Source organism: Microcaecilia unicolor, chromosome 11, assembly GCF_901765095.1.
Source record: "Microcaecilia unicolor chromosome 11, aMicUni1.1, whole genome shotgun sequence".
Classification (NCBI taxonomy): domain Eukaryota; kingdom Metazoa; phylum Chordata; class Amphibia; order Gymnophiona; family Siphonopidae; genus Microcaecilia; species Microcaecilia unicolor.
Window position 1 is genome coordinate 64,894,981 of NC_044041.1, and position 24,217 is coordinate 64,919,197.

Here is a 24,217-nt window from a genome sequence, read left to right on the forward strand (position 1 = left end):
TCGCACCCATTCAGATTTCCTTCACTACAAATTCATGCTATCCTCCTTCCAGTCCTCACTATTCCTTGCCAAACAGGACTATTACACCCAATTGACTAATTCTCTCAGCTCTAACCCTCGTCGTCTCTTCGCCACCCTTAACTCCCTCCTCAAAGTGCCCTCCGCTCCCACCCCCCCGTCACTCTCTCCTCAATCACTGGCTGACTACTTCCGCGACAAGGTGCAAAAGATCAACCTTGAGTTCACTACCAAGCCACCTCCTCCTCTTCACCCTTCAACCCTCTCCCTCAACCAACCAACCCAGACCTCCTTCTCCTCCTTTCCTGATATCTCCGAGGAGGAAACCGCCCGCCTTCTTTCCTCCTCAAAATGCACCACTTGTTCCTCTGATCCCATCCCCACCAACTTACTTAACACCATCTCTCCTACTATCACCCCCTCCATCTGTCATATCCTCAACCTCTCTCTCTCCACTGCAACTGTCCCCGACACCTTCAAGCATGCTGTAGTCACGCCACTCCTCAAAAAACCATCACTAGACCCTACCTGTCCCTCCAACTACCGCCCCATCTCCCTCCTACCCTTCCTCTCCAAGACACTTGAGCGCGCAGTCCACAGCCGCTGCCTTGATTTTCTCTCCTCTCATGCCATCCTTGATCCGCTTCAATCCGGTTTTCGCCCTCTTCACTCGACAGAAACAGCACTTTCTAAAGTCTGTAATGACCTGTTCCTTGCCAAATCCAGAGGCCACTACTCCATCCTCATCCTCCTGGATCTATCCGCCGCTTTTGACACTGTCAATCATGACTTACTTCTTGCCACACTGTCCTCATTTGGGTTCCAGGGCTCTGTCCTCTCCTGGTTCTCCTCCTATCTCTCCCACCGCACCTTCAAAGTTCACTCTCATGGATCTTCCTCCACCCCCATCCCCTTATCTGTTGGTGTTCCCCAGGGATCGGTCCTTGGACCCCTTCTCTTCTCAATCTACACCTCTTCCCTGGGCTCCCTGATCTCATCTCATGGTTTCCAGTATCATCTCTATGCTGATGACACCCAACTGTATCTCTCCACACCAGACATCACCGCGGAGACCCAGGCAAAGGTATCGGCCTGCTTATCCGACATTGCTGCCTGGATGTCCAACCGCCACCTGAAACTGAACATGTCCAAGACCGAGCTTATCGTCTTTCCACCAAAACCCACTTCTCCTCTTCCTCCACTTTCTATCTCAGTTGATAACACCCTCATCCTCCCCGTCTCATCTGCCCGCAACCTCGGAGTCATCTTTGACTCCTCTCTTTCCTTCTCTGCGCATATCCAGCAGATAGCCAAGACCTGTCGCTTCTTCCTCTTTAACATCAGCAAAATTCGCCCTTTCCTCTCTGAACACACCACCCGAACTCTCGTCCACGCTCTCATTACCTCTCGCCTGGACTACTGCAACTTACTCCTCACCGGCCTCCCACTTAGCCATCTATCCCCCCTTCAGTCTGTTCAGAACTCTGCTCCACGTCTCATATTCCGCCAGAACCGATATACTCATATCACCCCTCTCCTCAGGTCACTTCACTGGCTTCCGATCAGATACCGCATTCAATTCAAGCTTCTCCTTCTTACCTACAAATGCACTCAGTCTGCTGCCCCTCACTACCTCTCTACCCTCATCTCCCCTTACGTTCCCACCCGTAACCTCCGTTCACAGGATAAATCCCTCCTCTCAGTACCCTTCTCCACCACCGCCAACTCCAGGCTCCGCTCATTCTGCCTCGCCTCACCCTATGCTTGGAACAACCTTCCTGAACCCTTACGCCAAGCCCCCTCCCTGCCCATCTTCAAGTCTTTGCTTAAAGCCCACCTCTTCAATGCTGCGTTCGGCACCTAACCCTTACCGTTCAGTGAATCCAGACTGCCCCAATTTGACTGCCCCTATCGGACCGACCGTTCACTTGTCTATTAGATTGTAAGCTCTTTGAGCAGGGACTGTCTCTCTTTGTTAAATTGTACAGCGCTGCGTAACCCTAGTAGCGCTCTAGAAATGTTAAGTAGTAGTAGTAGTAGTATTTATAAATGACCTAGAGATGGGAATAACTAGTGAGGTAATTAAATTCGCCGATGACACAAAATTATTCAGGGTCGTCAAGTCGCAGGAGGAATGTGAACGATTACAGGAGGACCTTGCGAGACTGGGAGAATGGGCGTGCAAGTGGCAGATGAAGTTCAATGTTGACAAGTGCAAAGTGATGCATGTGGGTAAGAGGAACCCGAATTATAGCTACGTCTTGCAAGGTTCCGCGTTAGGAGTTACGGATCAAGAAAGGGATCTGGGTGTCCTCGTCGATGATACGCTGAAACCTTCTGCTCAGTGTGCTGCTGCGGCTAGGAAAGCGAATAGAATGTTGGGTGTTATTAGGAAGGGTATGGAGTCCAGGTGTGCGGATGTTATAATGCCGTTGTATCGCTCCATGGTGCGACCGCACCTGGAGTACTGTGTTCAGTACTGGTCTCCGTATCTCAAAAAAGATATAGTAGAATTAGAAAAGGTACAGCGAAGGGCGACGAAAATGATAGTGGGGATGGGACGACTTTCCTACGAAGAGAGGCTGAGAAGGCTAGGGCTTTTCAGCTTGGAGAAGAGACGGCTGAGGGGAGATATGATAGAAGTGTATAAAATAATGAGTGGAATGGATCGGGTGGATGTGAAGCGACTGTTCACGCTATCCAAAAATACTAGGACTAGAGGGCATGAGTTGAAGCTACAGTGTGGTAAATTTAAAACGAATCGGAGAAAATTTTTCTTCACCCAACGTGTAATTAGACTCTGGAATTCGTTGCCGGAGAACGTGGTACGGGCGGTTAGCTTGACGGAGTTTAAAAAGGGGTTAGATAGATTCCTAAAGGACAAGTCCATAGACCGCTATTAAATGGACTTGGAAAAATTCCGCATTTTTAGGTATAACTTGTCTGGAATGTTTTTACGTTTGGGGAGTGTGCCAGGTGCCCTTGACCTGGATTGGCCACTGTCGGTGACAGGATGCTGGGCTAGATGGACCTTTGGTCTTTCCCAGTATGGCACTACTTATGTACTTATGTACTTCTCTGATGGTAATAGGTAGAGTCTGCCCAAAAGCTTTTCACCCCAGAGAATACCCTTCAAGGCTTCCTATTTGACTAAAATCATTTGAGACAGGGCCCTATGAAGCAGAAATGCCTTTGGAAGCTACTGCAGGCCTCTAGGGGATGGAGGAAGTGGGAGAGATACTGGAGTGGGGGGGGGGGAGGCAGGAGAGGAACATTTGCTGAATTCCCAGGGAGGAGGGCAGAAGGAAGGGAAGAGAAAGGGAGAGATGGACCCAGGAGAAGGGGGCATGAGGGAAGGAAGCGGGAAAGATGCTGGGCATGGGGAGGGATAGGGATACAGAGGGGTGCTGCCAGACATGTTGTGAGGGAGGGATAGGGCCACAGAACATGATGCTAGACAGGGCAAAAATGTGGACAGAGAAGAAAGATGCTCAACAATATGAGGATGGGGCAGGGCCATAGGAATAGCAAGAGAGGGCAGATGGATGGTGGATATAGAAAAAGAAACCCTGGGAAAAAGCAAAAACTAGAGACTGGGCTCAATGTGATTAGAAAAATAAAATGACCAGACTACAAAGGCAGAAAAAAAACAGGTTTTCTATTTATGATGATTATGGCAGTTTTTGGAATGTACATCTGCCAGAACTGGTTTCAGACATGGCCTGGGCCCACAAGAAAAACCTCCAGCTTTGGGACGCGCCACCTTTTGCATCTCTGAGTTTAGCACTCTGGATCATTTTGGTTGCCTCCTATATGTGGAATTTGTAATAATACTTGCAGTTGCACAACCTACAGCTGAAACTTGGATGGTGGTAAACAACTGAATAATAAATTAATTACACCAACACATTATTACTTTATTTTTTATACAATCTTCAAATTATGTAATAATTTACTAGCAGTTTCTCTGCATGTTTCCAGGCAGCCACACTGAACTGCTACTTTATGGAAGGGTACCCGAGTTGTGTATCCTTGTCAGTTTTCTCAGACACAGCTGTGTGTGTCTCTTCTCTCTGAGAAGGAACAGTATGTTTCTATCAAAAAAAAAAAAACCAGTGTAACACTTTCTAAGATGTCTCTACAACAGTTTCATAACCTTTCAACCTCACCCCTTGCCGCTTTCCTTTTTCTCTGGAGAATAAAGATCTATGTTTTTTATTTTTTTTCTTACATTTGTACCCCGCACTTTCCCACTCATAGCAGGTTCAATGTGGCTTACATATTATATACAGGTACTTATTTGTACCTGGGGCAATGGAGTCACAAGGAGTTGCCTGTGCCTGCAGTGGGAATCGAACCCAGTTCCCCAGGACCAAAGTCCACCACTCTAACCACTAGGCCACTCCTCCACTATCGTGGTGGAGTCCCACTGTTGCCAGATGGCAAAAATTTTTCCTGGCCAAAAGTAACCCCAAAATAGCACAAATAGTCATGGCTGGCTAAATGTAAAAGACGGATACAGCGGCTAGCGTTTTCACTGTCCCGTGTGTAATTTAGAGGGGGTACCCTAGAATGTGTTATATTCGTGTGGAAATTTTTTTTCTCCTGGTAAAGGGCCACTAAAACAGACATCACATTATGAGAATCAGGTGCTCAACATTTAGAGCTTCTATCTATTTACTTAGTTATTTACAGCATTTTATCCGATATTAAATATGATTTAGGTTGAAACCTGGGAGCAAGTAAAATCTTTTTTTCTTCTGCCTAGATCAAAAGAGAGAGATGGTTTGTGGTGGGAACTTGCTGCTTTTGTTTTGTGGGTGGATGGATTTTGAATTTGTTAATTATGATTATGATGCTGTTGCTGGGTTGATGACTTTATTAATATTTATATTTAAATTATGACTTTAATATAAATATAATTTAAATATAAATATTAATAAAGTCATCAACCCAGCAACAGCATCATAATCATAATTAACAAATTCAAAATCCATCCACCCACAAAACAAAAGCAGCAAGTTCCCACCACAAACCATCTCTCTCTTTTGATCTAGGCAGAAGAAAAAAAGATTTTACTTGCTCCCAGGTTTCAACCTAAATCATATTTAATATCGGATAAAATGCTGTAAATAACTAAGTAAATAGATAGAAGCTCTAAATGTTGAGCACCTGATTCTCATAATGTGATGTCTGTTTTAGTGGCCCTTTACCAGGAGAAAAAAAATTTCCACACGAATATAACACATTCTAGGGTACCCCCTCTAAATTACACACGGGACAGTGAAAACGCTAGCCGCTGTATCCGTCTTTTACATTTAGCCATCCATGACACACTATTTACAATTTATTACAAATTACTACTCTACCTATGAAATGTTATTCCGTTCTTATACTTCCTCTGTGTACATCCGTATGCTGCACAAGCTGGCAAGTTTGAAAATATAAGTGAAATTAAATAAAAATGCTACCATTACAACAATAAAGTGGATACACCTGCCCATAATTTCGCTCTCTCTCTCTTTCTCTTTCTCCTTCTCCAATCTCCTCCCGGACCCGGACTCACGTGATTTGTTCTTGGTCCTATGTTTGCTATGTTATCCTGTCCTCACGTGACAAGCTGCTTAGACCGTGATTTGTTCTTGGCGCTGTGTGTGCTATAATATGATTGGGCTTAGTGGCGCGGGAAAGATCAATGCGGAAACGGGAGAGGAGGAGAAGAAGATTCAGTTGGAGCTGAGGTTGGGAGGGCGCGCGAGGTAAATGAGTGAGCAAGCCCGGGGGGCTGGATGGGTGGAAACCAGGAAAATGGGGGGGGGGGGGGTGGTATACTCCTTAGGGGAGGGGCAGGTAGTTGGGAATTTTGGTTAAAAGCAGGTTTGTACAGGGGGTGGGGTTTGCTGCTGCGGAGAGGGTGGTTGGTATTTGGGTGGGTATTGGTATTTTGGTAGGGACGGGTCAGTGCAATTGTGAGGGTGATAAGGTACTGTATTGTTAGTTTTGTGGTGGTGGGGAGAGATGGATGAAGATTGGTATTAAGGGTTCGCTATGGGAGGACGAGATGGAATGGAAGGAGGTTGGTGTTTTATTCATGGCGGGTCTATGGATGTTTGTATATTGGAAGGGGAGAAATGGAAGAAGGTTGGTCTTTGGTAGTAGCGGCAGATCAGTGTGGACGGATACAGAGATCACAAAGGTGACCCATTCTGAAGTCTGAAATTTTTTGTTACTTTGCAATATTAATAAAAAAGGCAGCATAAAATATTTAAATTTTTATTTGATGCTCCTGAAAGGATATGTAGGAGTATGGAATATGGGATTTACTTGGGGTAACGGGAGGAGGGTGGGGGCGGTGAGTTCCAGGACTCTGACATTACATCTCCTAGTTGACAGTCTGCTGGTTTGGGGACCAAGAGACATGACATACTTAAGGGAAGGTGATGGGGAGAGGGATCTGTATGTGAGCACAGTGAGTTTGGTTTGAATGGCTGGTTGAATTATAAAGTCAGTGTAGTAAATGAGGCCTAATGCAAATGCTATTAAATCATCTTTCTTCAGAAGGTGGGTCTCTTGCACTAGACAAATTTAGGCCTGCAATTGGAGCATCTGCTATGCTTGTGAAAGTACCCCATGCAAGTACTGTGTGTATAATTTCTTCTGGAAGGGAAACCAGGTAGGGGGATATTACTTTTGGGAAATTTATAATTGTCAGTTACAATGCGGGTTAAAGATCCTGAGGGGAGGTACTGCGTTTTGAAGGCTGTGCAGGCAGGGAGAAACTGCATATACGCCCCAAACAGGGTGCATAGCGACTTTTGGAATAAACTGGGTAGAAAAAAATCATGGAGACCTTAGAGACTTTAACCTCATACTACCCCCTTCTTTAGTACTGGGGAATTTGGTGAGCTGAAGGACTTTCTTGATGATCTGGGTGTAGCTGATGTTTGGTGTACCCTAAACACACAGGGATCCTAAGTGATGTAGAACGAGTAGAAGTAAATCGATTTTTTTTAACTCATTCCAAAAGTACAAGGACTGGGGGACACTCAAGGAAGTTACATGGAAATATTTTTAAAACAAATAGGAGGAAATATTTTTTTCACTCAATGAATAGTTAAGCCCTGGAATCCTAAGCCGGAGGATGTGGTAACAGTGGTTAGCATATCAGTTCCTGGAGGAAAAGTCCATAGACTGCTATGGAGACAGACATGGAGAAGCAACTGCTTGCCCTGGGATTTGTAGCATGGAATGTTGCCACAATTTGGGTTTCCTTAGCCTCAGCAGCAGATGAATCCAGAAACTGGTGGGTTGTATCCGCCAACCAGCAGGTGGATATAGAGACAGATGCAGCAACCAAACGTAAAAAAATCTAAATCGTTAAAGTCCCTAACGATTTTTTAAAAAACGAAGAATGCACAAAAAAAAAAGTCACACATGCTGAGATCGGTATTGAAACGTACAATGTATCAAAGAATCACAATACACATCGGTAATCGGCCCCCAAATCATGCGCAGAGCAGCCAAGCGTTATGTTAGCTGCTCTGCGCATGCCACAAACAGTCAAAACACAAGCACGTGGCTCCCAAATCAAAACAAAAATAAAAAAAAGGGTCGGGAGGGGGCAAAGGCGCTCGTCAGGAGCGTCCTGTATGGCCGTCCTTGCCCCCCCCCCCCCGCCTGAGGTCGCCGTTCCCCCCCTCCCCCACTTCCCCCTGCATTCTAAATTAAAAAGCAAACATACCTTCAGCAGCCCTGGCCCCCTCCCTTCCTCACTACTCTGTCTCCCCTCAGCTCCGCCTCCCGACATCCTCCGCCCTGTGCCCCGCCCCCTCTTGGGGTCGTCGCCGCAATTCCCCTCCTCCATCGGGCCCCCCTCCCTCTTCCCGGGCCTGTGCAGCGCCTCTCTCCTCTGTCCGAGGGCGCTGCATGGGCAAGAAGAAAGCTGATGCCTGCCTTCGCCCAGCTTCGGTCGCGCGTCTCTCTCCTCCTGGGCCCGCCCCTGTCTGACATCGGTAACCTACGTAGGTTACTGACGTCAGACAGGGGCGGGCCCAGGAGGAGAGAGACGCGCGACCGAAGCTAGGCGAAGGCAGGCATCAGCTTTCTTCTTGCCCGTGCAGCGCCTTCGGACAGAGGAGAGAGGCGCTGCACGGGCCCGGTAAGAGGGAGGAGGGCCCGATGGAGGAGGGGCATGGCGGCGATGACCCCAAGAGGGGGCGGGGCACAGGGCGGAGGATGTCGGGAGGCGGAGCTGAGGGGAGACAGAGTAGTGAGGAAGGGAGGGGGGCCGGGGCTGTGCGAAAACAGGGTTGAAAGCATTCTCAGGTGGTTCAGTGTGTTTTATTTATTCAATCTGTAACTTGCAGCCAAGTAATAGCTTCGTTTCATGGCTCACTGCTGCTGAATGAGGCTTCTATTGCTTTGACCTTCCTTGCCTGATGGTCATGAGACTTTCCATGTCTTGTCAACTAGGGAGTTAAAAAAAAATCCCCAGTTGCTGCTGTAGGAATCAATCCAAGGCACATCAGACTATTTTTGAACTCCTTGGGGCTTGTAGAGGCTTCTGTTTATGGATTGTGCCTTTCAGTTTCCTTTTGACCAATCACAGCGCTATTAGCTCTGCTAATGCGCTGGGATTGGCTCACAGTCTGTTTTTTCACTTTACGATTTTTCCTGGCACAGAGCTGTCCTAACGAGAGGTCCAGACCTCTTGTTAGATTTCCTGCCTTTTTCCTGCGTAAAGGCAATCGGAAAAGGTTAGTGCATCTCGTTTCAATGGGGTTTTCACACTAATTGCTCATCTCCATTCCGTTTTCGTTAGCTGCTAGCTTCCTCGGTAAAAGCCCTTTGATGTATGCAACGGATCAAATTTTCCTCGTTGGAGGGTCATTAAAGGCTCATTAAGCTTTAGTGCATCTGCCTCATAGAGAATACTGAAAGAAGGTAGTAACCCTGGACATCCAGCTCTGTCACCCTTCAGTATATCTCTGTCTACCACGTGTGGTGGATGGATTCGACTTGGACCCACTCGTAATCACTCGCCTCCACCTACCCTCCTCTCTTCCTTCCCGTTCACATTAATTGATTTGATTTGCTTACTTTATTTATTGTCTATTAGATTGTAAGCTTTTTGAGCAGGGACTGTCTTTCTTCTATGTTTGTGCAGTGCTGCATACGCCTTGTAGTGCTATAGAAATGCTAAATAGTAGGTGTGCTGTTATTTTGGCTGCATTTGCCCTTCCTCACGTTAAAAAAAAAAAAAAAAAGCAGCAACTCCATGCAGAACCCTGTGTCCGACAGAGCCAGGTGCTGGGAATGTGGAACGCTGTTCGGGCTCCTTCTGGGAGTGGCCACTGTAGAACAAGCATGGTCTGACATTAGGGTGAGTGTTTGCTTTTATCTCAGCGGTGGGTCTGTGCGCTAGTACCATGAAAAGCAGTATGGCAGCGGAGGCTGTTAAAAGATGTTCCCGCTGCGGCAAAAGGCAGAATGCAGCGGGAATCTGTAGCGCAATAAAAAGGCATCAATTGCCTTCTTGCAGGAGACCCATTTAACTGCCACTGAACATGCCAAATTGCACCATTGGTAGGTAGGTCGCATATTTGATTCATGTGCTGTTTGGAAAAAAGCAGGTGTAATAATTTTAATCTGCAAGGTATTTCCCTGGAGGCTCGGAGGATAGTTTGAGACCCATTGGGCAGATTTATTTATTTTATTTTATTTTATTTTATTGTATTTGTATCCCACATTTTCCCACCTCTTTGCAGGCTCAATGTGGCTTACAATACATCACGAGTGATAGAAATATATCCTTGTCCTTGCATCAATGGTTTTGGATCGTCAACCTCTCCTAATATTCAATGTTTATGCTCCTAACATCTTTGATAAATCTTTTTTCCAGCAGCTTCTCCACCATTTACATGATTTTGGGGGGCATCCACATTTTATTGGGTGGGGATTTTAATGATGTTGCACATCTACCCTGGATAGGTCTAACCCAACCGGGAGAGAGCTCTCTAGAACCTTGAGGGAAGTAAATATGTTCTGTTTGTCCCTGGATATGGTGGATGTGTGGAGAACCTTATATTTGCTGAAGAGAGTTTAAACTTGTATCGTCAGAGTGACTCCACCATGTCCAGGATTGGTTATTGGCGGAGAAACCAAAAGAGGCTCTATTTGTCTGCAACACCAAACAGGCAAACTGCAAAGCAGACAGGAAAAAGTCCAAACAAATCTTTATTGAATGAGTTCCAGTCCTGATGTGGCCACATTTCGACAAATAGGCTGTATCAGGGGATAATATTGACAACTAGTACAAAAAAATATACAATCACACCATTAAAAATACAAATAATGAATTTTTTCAAATTCAATTCAAAATCATGACCATATATATAAACATTAAAATCATCTATAGATGATATATAAAACAGTATATAACTTCTATTAAAAAAACTTAACAATAAAACTACATATCAAATACACATTAAAATAAATAATAAAATTCTAATACAGAAAAGATTCTAGGTGTAAATATTGCTTTTCCTAAAAACATATAGAGGGAAAAAACACTAAAAGGTAAAGTCAAAAAGAGTGAAGACATATACCTAACCAGGCAAAACAATTTCTTCCTTGGAATCAACCAACATTTAAGATGTCCTGCCTACATCCTTTACTTCACAGTGAAAAACTACCAGTTTGAACCCATAACTTATAGTAGCTCAGAACCAAGATATAAACTGCCTCCATCCTAAAAATAAAATGTTTTTAAAAAGTCATGCAGTCTGGCAGCCATCTTGGATGTGTTCCAGTAATGTCATCTAGTTATAACAACTTCATAAGTGATAAAATATAGTAACGTATAATAACTTTGGGACCGGTGCTATTTAACATATTTATAAAGGATATGGAAATCAGAACGACGAGTGAGGTGATTATATTTGCAGGTGATACAAAACTATTCATGGTGGTTAAAACAGGAGCGGACTGTGAAATATTGCATGTTAGGAAATTGGAAGACTGGGCATCCAAATGGCAGATGATGTGGACAAATGCAAGGTGATGCACATTGGAAAGAATAAGCTGAAGAATGGGGGTCAGCAGTCAAGAAAAGATCTAGGTGTCATTGTAGATAATATGCTGAAATCTTCTGTTCAGTGTGCGGAATGTTATCTCCCCGGTCCCTTGCCCCATAGGAGGGGAAGACACTTTAGCCCTCGGAGGTAAACTCCTTGGTTGGAATAAGAGAGACAAATAGACTCCGATAAGGTGCAACCAAGTAAAATCTTTATTGGTATTTCTCTAAGTCAATACAAAATAATTGTTCTCTCTGGAGCAGGTTGACACCCAGTAAGCTAGATGCTCAGACTGAATGCCAAAATCTGCTCAGCAAAGCTTTCTCATTCTGTACTTGTATACTAATACAAGTTTCATTTCTTCTAAATCATGTGATTTCACTTATTCTAACTTATTGTTCATATAAGAAAAGATGGTTAATAAATTACAATTAATATAAGGATTTGCCTGTTTTCTTCCATTACACATATATGGTTATATTCTGTTACTTTTTCCCATTATACAAAAATGGCCATTTCCTTTATTCTACCATCCTCTCTTGCTTGTGTTCACATGCACACTTAGTGGTCATTGGTTAATCCCTTATCTGTAAAGCGTGCTAAACTCTAGCGACGCCCTTAGGAATAGATTGGCATCTCTAGCGTTTAGCATGCGCCTGTTTTTACATGTGCTAAAAATGCTAGAGATGCCAATGTATTCCTAAGGGCGTCGCTATTATCCTCAGATTGGTCTTTTCTCCAAACCCTCTCCAGCTTTCTAGCAACACTCTCTTCAATTTTAAAGGTGCTATATCATCCAATTCAACAGAGCTGACTTCATTCATGCTTGAGACAGGTTACGTTCAGTCAAGTCTCTGAAACAATCTGACCATCAGTCTTACTCACTCCAAAAATTAATTAATGCTGTATCTAGGTATAAACTTAGTTTTTTTTTACCTTTTCTTCCACCCACTTCCCTCCATTGTATAACAAAATCAAGGTACAGGATTACTTGAGTAAAACTGAAAAGTACAATCTGAAGAACTAGCCAGTTGATAAATTTGTCTCTCTTCTGTATTGCGAATCTATCAATATGTACACTATTTGTAGTTTATTTGCTAATCTGTTACTCTCAGACACTTCATCATACTGCTTCACTATTGTTGAAATTCAAACGCTGTAGTTTTACTCTAAACTGTAAATCATATTGAACTCTCAAGCTGGTTTTTGGGATAATGTGGGACATAAATGTCATAAAGCTAAAACATCTAACGCATGCCCCTTTTTTATGTGATTTGACAATATTTGAGTACACAAAATCATAAGAATCGCGTTTGTTTTTGACTCATTCTCTACATCCAAATGGATGTTGATATCACCTAACAATATCACAGAACTATAATGTAAGTATTTCTAGCTATAAAATCAATAAAAACATCTCTAGCAGCTGGCCATCTACCAGGAGGAGAATATACTAATACACAACAAAGCTTGCCTTTAAAAGCATCATCCTTAATTTCACAAGCCATAATTTCCAAATCGGATGAACTGACAAAGTCTAAGACCTATAGATCTAAAAGCCTTATAAATAACAAGGTCCCCACCACATTTATGTAATCTTGGTAAATGCACAATTCTATATCCAGAGGGACATAAATCATTCAACCTAGGATCTTCATTTGAAGTTAACCATGATTCAGTAACAAATAATCAGCCAATTTGATTTTCAGTTAATAGATCCTTATTAATCTGTCTTATTTAAGATGGACCTCAAATTAATGTAGTAGTAGGGGATTGGAGTATAGAGGGAACATTCAATATTCTGACATATCTTCCTCACATTGGAGCTACAAACATCACTTCTATTCCTGCCTTTATAGAAAGCAAACCTCTTATTCCTGTACCTTCCTAGAATTCCCACTATTGCCCTATCTCTTTATTAAACTATGAGACCAAATTGTTGGTAAAACTCTTGACCAACCAGCTGGCAAGAGTGCTGCCTATACTAGAGGCAGAGCCGCAGGTGGGCTTTACCTGTGGCTGCACGATTTCCAAAAACATGAGGCAGATTCTGGCGGCCTTGGAATTGGTGAGCCCTGGGGGACCCCTGCCTTGCTAATTAGCTTAGGCCCCAAAAAGGCTTTTGATAGTGGAATGGGGGTTCCTCTATGGTGTCCTAGAAGCCTGTGGACTAGATGGTTTCTTTACTAGCAAGGTAAAGGCATTATATGCTGCTCTGTGGGCACAGGTTTGCGCAAATGGAAGCCTGTGGACTAGATGGTTTCTTTACTAGCAAGGTAAAGGCATTATATGCTGCTCTGTGGGCACAGGTTTGCGCACATGGGATAATGTCTAACCCTTTTGTTATTGGTAGAGGAACATGCCAAGGTTGCATGCTGTCACCGTGCTGACCCTTGATCCATTGATTCAGGAAATTCAGGGTAATCCCAAGATTCATGGTGTGAAAGTTGGCACTCAGACCTTTAAAATTGCAGCCTTTGCTGAAAACTTTAGTGTTTCTTTTGGAACCTCACCTCTCTTTTCCAGTGTTATTGGAATGCTTCTGCAAATACGGAGACTTTTAGAGTTTCCAACTTAATCTGGCTAAATCAGAGGCTTTTGTGAATTCTGAATTTCTCAAACGAGGTTGGGGATTCCCCTCTCTGTTGCAATGTACTGATGGGTAATTTTGTACTTAGGAGTGCAACTGTATGGATCCTGGTTTGATGTATAGATTAAATGAAGATAAGTTGGATCATTGGAGCAAATTTGCCTTTGTCTTAGGCAGTTAACCTGTATCATATGGTGCTATTCCCTCGTTGCTTATATGTTTTGCAATCTTTACCACTTTGATTGTTGCATAAGGACCATAAAGCTTTACAACAGCTTCTAGTGTGGTTTTGGTGGGGAAAAGAAGCCTAAATGGGGTGGCATTATATGCTTGGCTCTTGCTTCAGGGAGCACTGGGAGTCCCCGATTTGAAAAGATATAATCAAGCCTGTTTCCTACACCATCTGCGGGACTGACTTTTGGTCTCTGACACTTTCACGGATGTTTGTTTGAGAAATCTTTTTTTCTTAGCGTCCCTCTGGACCGGACCAGGATTGGACTGATGGGTTGTGCTCGCCTACCAGCAGGTGGAGACTGAGAAAAACTCTGACTCTAGAGAGCCAATAGGAGCCCTGGTCATGTGACCTTAGCCTCAGTATTTTCTTAGTCTCCCAGCAGGTAGGAAGCGAGCCCATTAGTCTCTCTCTTTATCTTTCTCTTTTAGAGGTTAATAATAAGAACTACAATGCTACCTCTTCTTCTGTGCCTAGGAATTCTCTGTTAGACGCTGGTCAGGTAAGAATTTCTTTTCCTTTCTTTCTTTTACAGTCTCTGGGGGTGTTAAACTTTGGTGTCCCCGGGTCCCTCCCCCCTTCCTCCCCATCTCCCATACGTAGCTGGGAAGGGCTACCCTTTGTTTAGAAAGGTGTATGTCTTTGGGAGAGGCAGCCACTATGGAAAGTTAAAAGTACAAATATTTTTTTTTTCCATGGCTAACGAGCACCATAATTGTAACAAGCAGGCTTAGCTGTTAAAAAAAAAAAAAAGGACAAGAATTTAATGGTGTCTGGGGTTTTTTGACGCGACATTTTCTTCCTCAGCAGTTGTTTCTCCGTTTCTGTACGCTTGGGCAGCGGGAGCTAGCTTGTTTAAAAAAAAAAAAAAAAGAGAAAATGGCGCGAAGCATTGTTGCTCAGTCAGACACAGCTCTGCCATGCAGAGGAGGCTACAGCATCTGCTGGGTCAGCGCCGGAGTTTTGTGTTTTCTTTAGGACCTCTTCGGGTACAGTCAGCGATGTCCAGCTCGTTAAAAAAAAAAAAAAAAAGTGGCGCGAAATGTTGGGGCTAGGCCAGACAGAGCCCTGCCAGGTTGAGGAGCCATGTTTTTATTTGTCAGCACCGGAGCTTTGCGAAAAAGGTTAAAAGAAAATACTGTCTGTCAGCAGCGCGCAGTTGCCGTAGTCGGTGCTTATAAATTTTGCTTTTCTTTCGGAGTTTCATCGGGGCTGGTGTTGTCTCCGGATCTTGGAGCTGATTTCGCAGGCTTTTATTTCTCGGCCTTCCCGCTCTACTCCGCTTGTTGCGGAGGTGTTAGGCGCGCTGTCGGGGATTGCCTCTGGGCAAGTGGCGCGAACGGCAGCCATTTTCAGTCACCCTCTGTCTCGGTCGGGGTTTTTGTTTCTTCTGTAGGCAAGCGTCAGTTTTAAAGGGCACTTCAGCTCCAAAGTGTACTTTTTCCCATCTCTGTGCACTCTTTATCTGTGATAAAAATCCACATCGTATATGCAGGCAATACTTGGAGGAAATTCTTTTGGGGTAAGTTCCTGTATACATCTTCGCTATTAACTCTGGTCTTCTTTTGTCATTGCCATTGATTGGGGGACAATCTGGGTCAATCTGCGTTGTCTGTTCTGGTCAATTGATTGAAACTTTCCACATAGTAACATAGTAGATGACGGCAGTAAAAGACCTGCACGGTCCATCCAGTCTGCCCAACAAGATAAGCATCTTCTATAATAGCTTAGTTCTTTTCAAGAATTTCCCTCGTTGTTTAGGAACTTAAGAATTTTCTCTATTGGCATAGAGTGGGTTGTTCTCATGCCATGGGCATATATAAGCTTTTCTTATTTTGTGAGGGACAGTCTTGTTTATTAAGCACTCAATCTCTCAGCTGCCTTAGAGGGCATGCCCTATTATACTTACTCGTGACTCCTCTCTTATTGTTTCATTAAGAATTTCTCTTAAGTGGCTGTAGTATTATACAGTGTTCTTTTAACAATTTAATAAATTTTCTCTATAGGCATAGAGTATATTGTTTAGTTGCCATAAGAATATATAAGCTCTCTCATATTCTCTGAGGGACTGCCCTGTCTATCAAGCTCCCAAATCACTCGACAGGCATGCTTTATTCATGTTTTTCCCTTCTTTTCCACAGTCTTGAAGCCTCTCACTATCAGTTCCCATTGGCAAATTGTAATTTTTCTGGGTTGGTTCAGTATGCCTATACATATCATCTCCTATCCCTTCCTCTTCCTTAGAGGTCAGTCTTGTCTCCACCGCCTTCTCCAAGTGGCTGTGGCACTAATTCACCTTTTCAGTTAAAGTATTTTACAAGTATTTCTTTTTCTTTTTCCATTTTCGTTCTATGTGCCCTCACTCCAAAGCTTCCTTTCAATTGGAAGGGAACTAGCTTACTTCTTGTGCATTTAGGTCTTCGGTACATAAGTATTGCTGTAATGTGAAAGACCAAAAGTCCAACATTCATTTCTAAGGAGTATAGGTTTGGTACATGTCCGTGAGGGAGGCGACATGACCATGGTACGAGGATTGGGGAGATCCAGTGAATCATATGTCCATACTGAGCAAATGGTTGAACCTACTAAAAAAAAAATAAAAATAAAAACAATAAATAAAAATATATAAATAAATTTTCCTGTCCAGAGCGTGCTACCAGAACTGGTGGACACCTATAGACAACCAGCTATGAGACGCCACAGGGATAGGGCTGGGGTGTGCAGCCCTATTTAGGTAGTGTCCTTGGTCACCCTTCCTCTTCTCCCCAGACCCCAGAAAATGGCTAGTTTTTTGCTTAAGCATTGACCGGTCATTTTCGGCAGTACTCTTTCTTCCATTCTATTTTAGATCTAACAGGATGTTCATCGCACTCTTAGGGTCACAATTTTTTGTATGGGGACTCCTCGGTCAGTCATGGTGACAATTCAGCGAGGGGAGTATTTAAGCCTTGCATATGTCAGAGGCTTAGTTTCATGTTCCTATTTGGCAGGTTCATTGCAGATTCTGGCGCTTTACGATTCTAGGTTGGCATTCCTAGTTTTGTGCCCTGCTCTTCAGTCTCGCGGCAGCTATGCGCACTTTCCCCTAAGTTATGGTTGTAGTAGTAGCACCGCTCATGAAACAAGGGATCCTCGTTTTTTTCATCCTTACCTAGACGACAGGCTAATTGGAGAGAGTCTTATCAGCAGAGTTCTCAAGTCATGCACCCGGGTGGTGCATGTAGCCAGGCCTCTTATTGGATCTCTCTTCAGATATCTCTAATGTTCTCCCTTTAGTCAGGTTGGCGCAGAGTCTTTCGTCTCCTCTGCAGCTTTATATTTTCTTGGGGATCTTGAGTCTTCGCCATTTCCTCGCTCTATTCTGCAGAGTACAATTTCCGGTCTAGTTCCCAAGAAGGACTTTTTCCTTCATCCTATTTGGAATCTCAGGGTCATCAATCGCGATATTCATCTACTTATCACAAGAACTTTAGTTCAGTCATAGGGGTGCTGTCGTGCAGTATACCTTTTGGCAGAAACTGGTTTGTATATGGGATTTTCTGGGGGACCACAGCATTTCGGTTACCTGTGGGTGAAGTTTGTTCCCCTACGGACAAACAAGGTGAGGAGAGTTATGTTGGTCTTTGCCATGGCAATGGGTTCTGCCATCCACCGTGGAAGAATTAATAGTATACTCTTGAGTTTGTAATCAGTGAGGCTCTTGTCATGGGTGGATATTCGTTTAACTGCCTTTTCAGCTGACCATGTGGCGGCAGTCGAATCAGTACAAGGTCATTTTTCTTAGTTGTCTCACCCTGCATTTAAGTGAATGGACGCTCATCCTTTCAGCGTTGCTACCTCACTGCGACTCTTCAGGGCTATCTCTATTTTGCCTTCAGCTTCACAAACATTTCTTGCTTCTTTCTGTCCCAGCAACACTCGGCGGAGACAGGGATAGACGCCATCGTTTAGCAGGGGTCTTTCTTCCGTCAACTCACTAGGCGTTGTCTTATATTTAGAAATATATATATATATATATTATATATATATTTCTAAAATATAAGACAACGCCTAGTGAGTTGACGGAAGAAAGACCCTGCTAAACGATGGCGTCTATCCCTGTATATATATTTCTAAAATATAAGACAACGCCTAGTGAGTTGACGGAAGAAAGACCCCTGCTAAACGATGGCGTCTATCCCTGTATATATATATATATATATTTATATATATATATATATATATTTTTCCATCTTTCTTCCATACCACACTTTATTTGGTCTTATGGTTTGACTCTTGTGAGTTTTCTTACTTAAAAACGCATTTTTATGCTTCAGTAGTTCTTTCTATGCGGCGGTTGCGTTGTTGAGCCTCGTCTCTCTTATTTGTTCTTGATTCATTTTTGTTGGTTTTCATAAAGGATTACTCTTTCTTCTGCAGTTTTTTTCCTGTTTCTGAGGCCCGATATGGCTTCGTCCTTTTGGAAGTTCTCGTTACTTTAAGGATCTTAGTCTCACAATCTTAATCTTTCAGCTCTCATAGGTCCTCTGTTTGGCTTGTTTTCCTTCTGATGTCCTTTACAGTTTTTTTCTCTTACAGCACTGTTTTTTTCGGGTAGCCCTTGTTTTTTCTTTCGGGGCCTTCACCTAAACCACAGTTTTCTTTCAGGTTTTCCTCTTAAACCACTGTTTCCTAGTAGCCATAGCCTTTTTCTATAATGTTTTTCCTCTTCAAGCAGTGTTTCCTAGTAGCCATTGCAGTAAGTAGATCTATGTGTGGAGTACTCCTACAGTTGGTTACTTCTTTTAGGCCTGCTGTAGTTTCGCGTTTTCACCTTGCCCAATTGGTGTTTTTCTTATTTGTTTCATCCTTCTAGCCAGTACAACGTAAGGGTTGGTTGTTTCTAACCCGCTATATCTCGACGGATTGAGGAAATGAGAACTTCTATTTGTCTTCTCACTGAGACGGCAGTTCCACAGAGTATTACAACATATCCTACAATTTCAGAAGCGGGCCCTAGTCTTACTACAGCAATTTTTGGTGCTCTTGGTGAGCATTGGTAAGATGGCCACCTACTCTTAGCTTCATTCTTTTGCTCATTGAGCCACACTACATGTTAGTTGTTGCCAGGAGGCGGCCAATGCAGTATGAATATTTCTATGCGGTTTTCGTAGGGTCCCTCCCTTCAGATTACTGCTTTGGTACTTGCCACATGTCTCACACCTGACACAAACAGTAGACTTTGGCCCTCCAAATTTAAACCTCTACCTAGAAAATTATCCCTGTACCTTTCTCTGTAAAAACTTTTTTTATTCATCTTATAAGCATAGCATTAAAATAACAGCTTTAAACATAAGCAGCAACAATTTACAACGGGATCTATATTCAACTGGTAATCAATACAATTACTTATGTTTGTCTGGAATATATGGCCAGCCTATTCAGTGATAATTAGTTTCACTTAGTGGTCAAACATTGTGTTCCAGACATCCTCGGGCTACCTCCCCTATCTCATGGCTCTTCTTTCTTCCTTAACCTAGTATTTGTCTCCTGACTCCATTAACTAAGACTACATGCCTCTTACATCACTGGTACTTTGTCCCCCAATCTCCACACCCTGCCTAGTGGGAGGTACTAAGATTGGGAAACTCCTTAGTGAGAGTAATTTGTGGATTTCTGAGTGTTAGTCTGGTGTGCTGGTGCTATTGATTCTACTGTAGCTGTCGGTGCATTTCAACTTCTGGTTTTAAATCTGGTTTAGGATGGAGACTATGGGGGAGTTTGATAAAGAGTATCCCCTCAGCATGACATTCTGCAAATTGATGACAGAGGAAGAGTTTGAAGAGCAGTCAATCTCCTACACAGAACAGTCTCTTGGGGACCTGTACAAAAGCATGGATCAAAACCCGGCACTATTTGAAAGAGTAATTCGCAAGAAGAAACAGAAGGAGCAGGAAAAAGCTGGTATCGCATCATTCCTGAAGGTATCCATAGCACTTGCTCTCACCCATGTCTCTGTGGGTTGCTCACATTAATTAAGGTCTAGAAAGGTTACTCACAGGAACTAGTGCTATGTTTCGGATATTAATTTCTATGTGTATGAAGGATCTTAATGCGAGTCCCACTTCTTCTATATTCGCTCCTTTTCTCTATTTGTGTGATACTTTAGGGTTCGTTTTCAAACTTAACTTACAAAGTTTCATTGGGCTCATTTTCGAAAGAGAGAAATGTCCAAAAAGTGTCATAAAGCAACATTTGGATTAATTTCTTCTCAAAACGTCCAAATCGGTATATTCAAAACCTATTTTGCAGATATTTAGCTATGCAATTTGTCTGCAGTGTCAAAATCACAAGGGAAAGTGTCAGGAGCATTTTGAAGATAGGATTAGGGCCCACCTAATACTTTTAATGTTTTACATCCATAATAGAACAAAACCAAAACGTCTAGGGCAAAAACCTCAATTTTTGGTGTAGACCTGTTTTTCTAACAAGACACAAAAAGGTACCCTAAATGACCAGATAACCACTGGAGGGATTCAGGGATGACACCCCCCCCCCCCACACACACAAAAAAATGTGAATAAAAATAGGACTCACCAGCCTCTATGACAGCTTCAGATGTTATAGCCATGTCTGTTAGAGCAGCATGCAAGTATCTGGAGTAGTTTAGTGGTGGGTGCAGTGCACTGTAGATAGGTGGACCCAGGCCCATACCTCCCCCTACCTGTTATACTTGTGGAAACTGTGAGCGCTCCAAAACTCGCTAAAAACCTACTATACCCACATATATGTCCCCTTTACCCATGATGGCTATTGTAGTGGTGTACAGTTGGGGGTAGTGGGTTTTTAGTGCGTTTTGCAGCATTCACACTGAGTTAGACTTAACAGACAAGGGAGCAACGGTGAGAATGTGTACCTGGGAGCAATTTATATGAACTCCACAGCAGAGCCCCCTAGGGGTGCCCCATTGCTTTCCTGGGATGTCCTGGGTGGACCAGTCTGCTAAGGCTCCTCCTACATCCCAATGGCTTGATTTTGTGCATTTTTAACTTGTGCGTTTTTTTGTGTTTAAATGGCATAGAAAGGTAAACACAAAGCACAAAACCTTGTTCGAAATGGTATTTTTGAAGAAAAAAAAAAAAAAAAGACTTTTGTTTTCTTTTTTCGAAAATGATTACATTTGCTATTCGGATTTGGGATGTTTAGCACAAAACGTCCAAAGTCCGACTTAGAGACATCATATTGAAAATGCCCCTCCACGTAACTTTGTAAGTCTAAGCTTTGAAAATATCCTTTTGTATAATAGGAACATCCGATATGTGGATCTTGGGATGCCTAAAATATTCTTTGGAGCTCTACAGGTAAGAAAAGTTTGTCTAAATTGGTCTGAGACAGTTGAAAACACGTCCACCATTCAGCAGCCAACAGTGTTGGGGACATTGCCTTAGCTTGAGGGTGCAAGCAAAAACCTGGAAAATACATCATGGAAGAGAATCTAATTCCCTGAGGTAAGATATATATAGGACACAGAAGGAACATCTCTTTACAACTTTGATCATCAGCTACATTAAACATGCTCATCTTTTATTACTCAGCTATATTAGTGGTGTTCAGTACTTCTGAGAGCAGCATTCATATACTTTCTAAGAATCTACCACCAGGCGTGATGGAAACTAGTATTGTGATAGAATTCAAGCATGCTTGGAACAAATATAGAGGACAGTGGTAGGTAGAAGGTTAGAAGATTTGCAGTAATTGCAAAAATGTACCATTCACTCCCTAATGACCAGAGACTAGGGGAGAAGTAAAAAGAGAAAAAATGCAAAGGAGCATAAAAGGGGGTAGCTAGAGAGGCAAACAAGCTGCATCTCTTGGAAAAACAGATTGATAAAAAGGCACCTATAAAAATTCTCAATATATCCCTGTTTTGTACAGTTCTACTACTAATCATTTCTGTTGTGCTACTAGACATATACAGTGCTGTACACAAAGTCGTAAGAGACAGTCCCCTGCTTGACAGAGCTCACAACCTATTCAAGATAAGCAGGACAAATGAGATATTATGGAGTTTCATTTATTATGGGAATGATTAAAACATGGGTATTGAACCGATGAGTAAGGGATTAAGAGTTAAAAGCATCCTCAAAAAAGTGGGCTTTTAGCCTGAATAGGGCCAGCGATAGAACATGATGTACAGACTCAAGAAGTATATTCCAGGTGTACAGTGCAGCAAGAATCGATAACAGAAGTCCAGGGAGAGGTGAAAGGAAAGATACTGAAGAGCTGTAGAATGAATGTACTTCCTTTTTTTTTTTTTTTTTTCAACTTAAAGTTTTGTTGAAAAATTCGCATATTATGATAACATTCCTCAACCAAGATTAGTTACTCAAGTTCAAACAATCATCCTAACAACTGCAAAAACTCCCCTACTATGTCCTCCCCCACCATCCCTATAGTCCACCCTAGAACAATTTCCCCCTACCCCTTCCCCTTAAAACACTTTCTCCCTCCCACCCTCTCTCCCTCATGTCCATTTTCCCTTTCTCTCTTGCGCCCTCCAATATATAGTTCAATTCCCACTTCAGGCACAGGCAGCTCCTTGTGACTCTGGGCAAGTCACTTAACCCTCCATTGCCCCATGTAAGCCGCATTGAGCCTGCCATGTGAAAGCGCGGGGTACAAATGTAACAACAACAAAAAAAATGACCTCAGGCTACTTTCAATATTCAGTCCAAATGAGTCCATTCTGCACCTCCGGGTCGTACTTCCCTAGTCGACGGTCTGTCAGTTTTTTCTAGGTCTGCCATCACAGCGATCTTCAATATCCAACTATGTGTACTGGGGCCAGAACTCTGCTTCCAGTGAGAGGCAATAATAGTCTTTGCTGCAGCTAGAGTAAGACGCTTAATACATCGCTACCATTCAAACCTCTCCTGTTCCCCCAGCCCAGCAGGCACCACTTGGGCTCACATGGGAACGCATAGTCCAGTACTGTAGTGAGATTTCAGGTTACTGCTAACCAACAAGTCTGCAGAGATGTGCATGACCACCACACATGAAAAAAGGTACCAACACCCTTTCCACATATCCAACATTTATCAGTGGAACCTGGGGACATGATCTTCACCCGGTCAGGGGTATAATACCACCTGCTTAATACCTTGTAGGAATTCTCCTTTATTAACACACACATAGGTGCTGTTTTACCTCCAAGCATACCACTCTCGACTCTGTCATACTTAACTCACATTCCAGATCCTTTCCCATGCCAGCATATAGGGTAATTTAACAGTCATGCCCCTTGAGGTGGCGATACAGCATAGATATTGCCTTCCCCTCTTATCTATAGAACCCCATAAGTTCTCTAGATGCTCCATCTCCTCTGGGTCAGCCTTCAACCATCCCTGCCTTAAGATAAAATGTTTAATCTGTAAATAGGCAAAAGAATCTGAGGCAGGCAGTGCATGGGACTCTTGTAATTTACCAAAAGTCCTGATTTTGCCCTCAAACAAAAAAAAAACAAAAAGGCACACAACTGCTTACAAAACAGTAGATAAAAAACAACAAAGCAGTGGAATCAAATGCATTTATTGGAACAATACCCGATATGGCCACGTTTCGCCCTCAGGCTGTGTCAGGGGTATAAACTATCAAAAGTGTATGTAAATATATCATACACACTAGTAGTTCCAAAAATCTAGTTCCATTTATCTGCTACTTCCAACTGAACTGATATGCTAATTAGCATATCAGTTCAGTTGGAAGTAGCAGATAAATGGAACTAGATTTTTGGAACTACTAGTGTGTATGATATATTTACATACACTTTTGATAGTTTATACCCCTGACACAGCCTGAGGGCGAAACGTGGCCACGTCGGGTATTGTTCCAATAAATGCATTTGATTCCACTGCTTTGTTGTTTTTTTATCTACTGATTTTGCCCTCATCCTGAATGTATTTCATCAATAAGAGGTGTTTGAACTGCATATATGAATGGATAATGTTGCAAAGCTTCTGGTTCTCCGTGCTTCAAGGTGACACCAACTCAGGAAGTCTGTTACAAATGTACGGTATACTTATGTGGAAAACTGGATTCAGTAGGAGGCAATGTAACAAGTGGCTTGCCCAATAAAGGAGGTAATCAGGAGTGAAGGGAAACATTACATAGTAGAGAGGTGATGATTGATTGTAGAACAAATGCATTTGTTGGCTAACAGTACCTTGAGCTGCATGCAGAAGCACATAGAGAGCTGTTGTGAAAAGAGGGGTTACATGGGTGTAATAGCATTAATAGAAGGTAAGCTGTTGCACACCTGAATGC

At 42.9% G+C, this 24,217-nt stretch overlaps 1 protein-coding gene across 1 annotated transcript in view; it reads left to right on the top strand.

Moving 5' to 3' along the window:
• The first annotated feature begins 5,710 nt into the window (after nucleotides 1–5,710).
• Nucleotides 5,711–24,217, top strand: part of LOC115480074 — a 67,940-nt gene continuing 49,433 nt past the window's right edge. Inside the window, exons 1-2 of the mRNA XM_030218520.1 lie at nucleotides 5,711–5,777; nucleotides 19,656–19,878. Coding sequence (XP_030074380.1) covers nucleotides 19,657–19,878 — 222 coding nt within the window. The 5' untranslated portion in view covers nucleotides 5,711–5,777; nucleotide 19,656. The remainder of the gene's footprint in view (nucleotides 5,778–19,655; nucleotides 19,879–24,217) is intronic.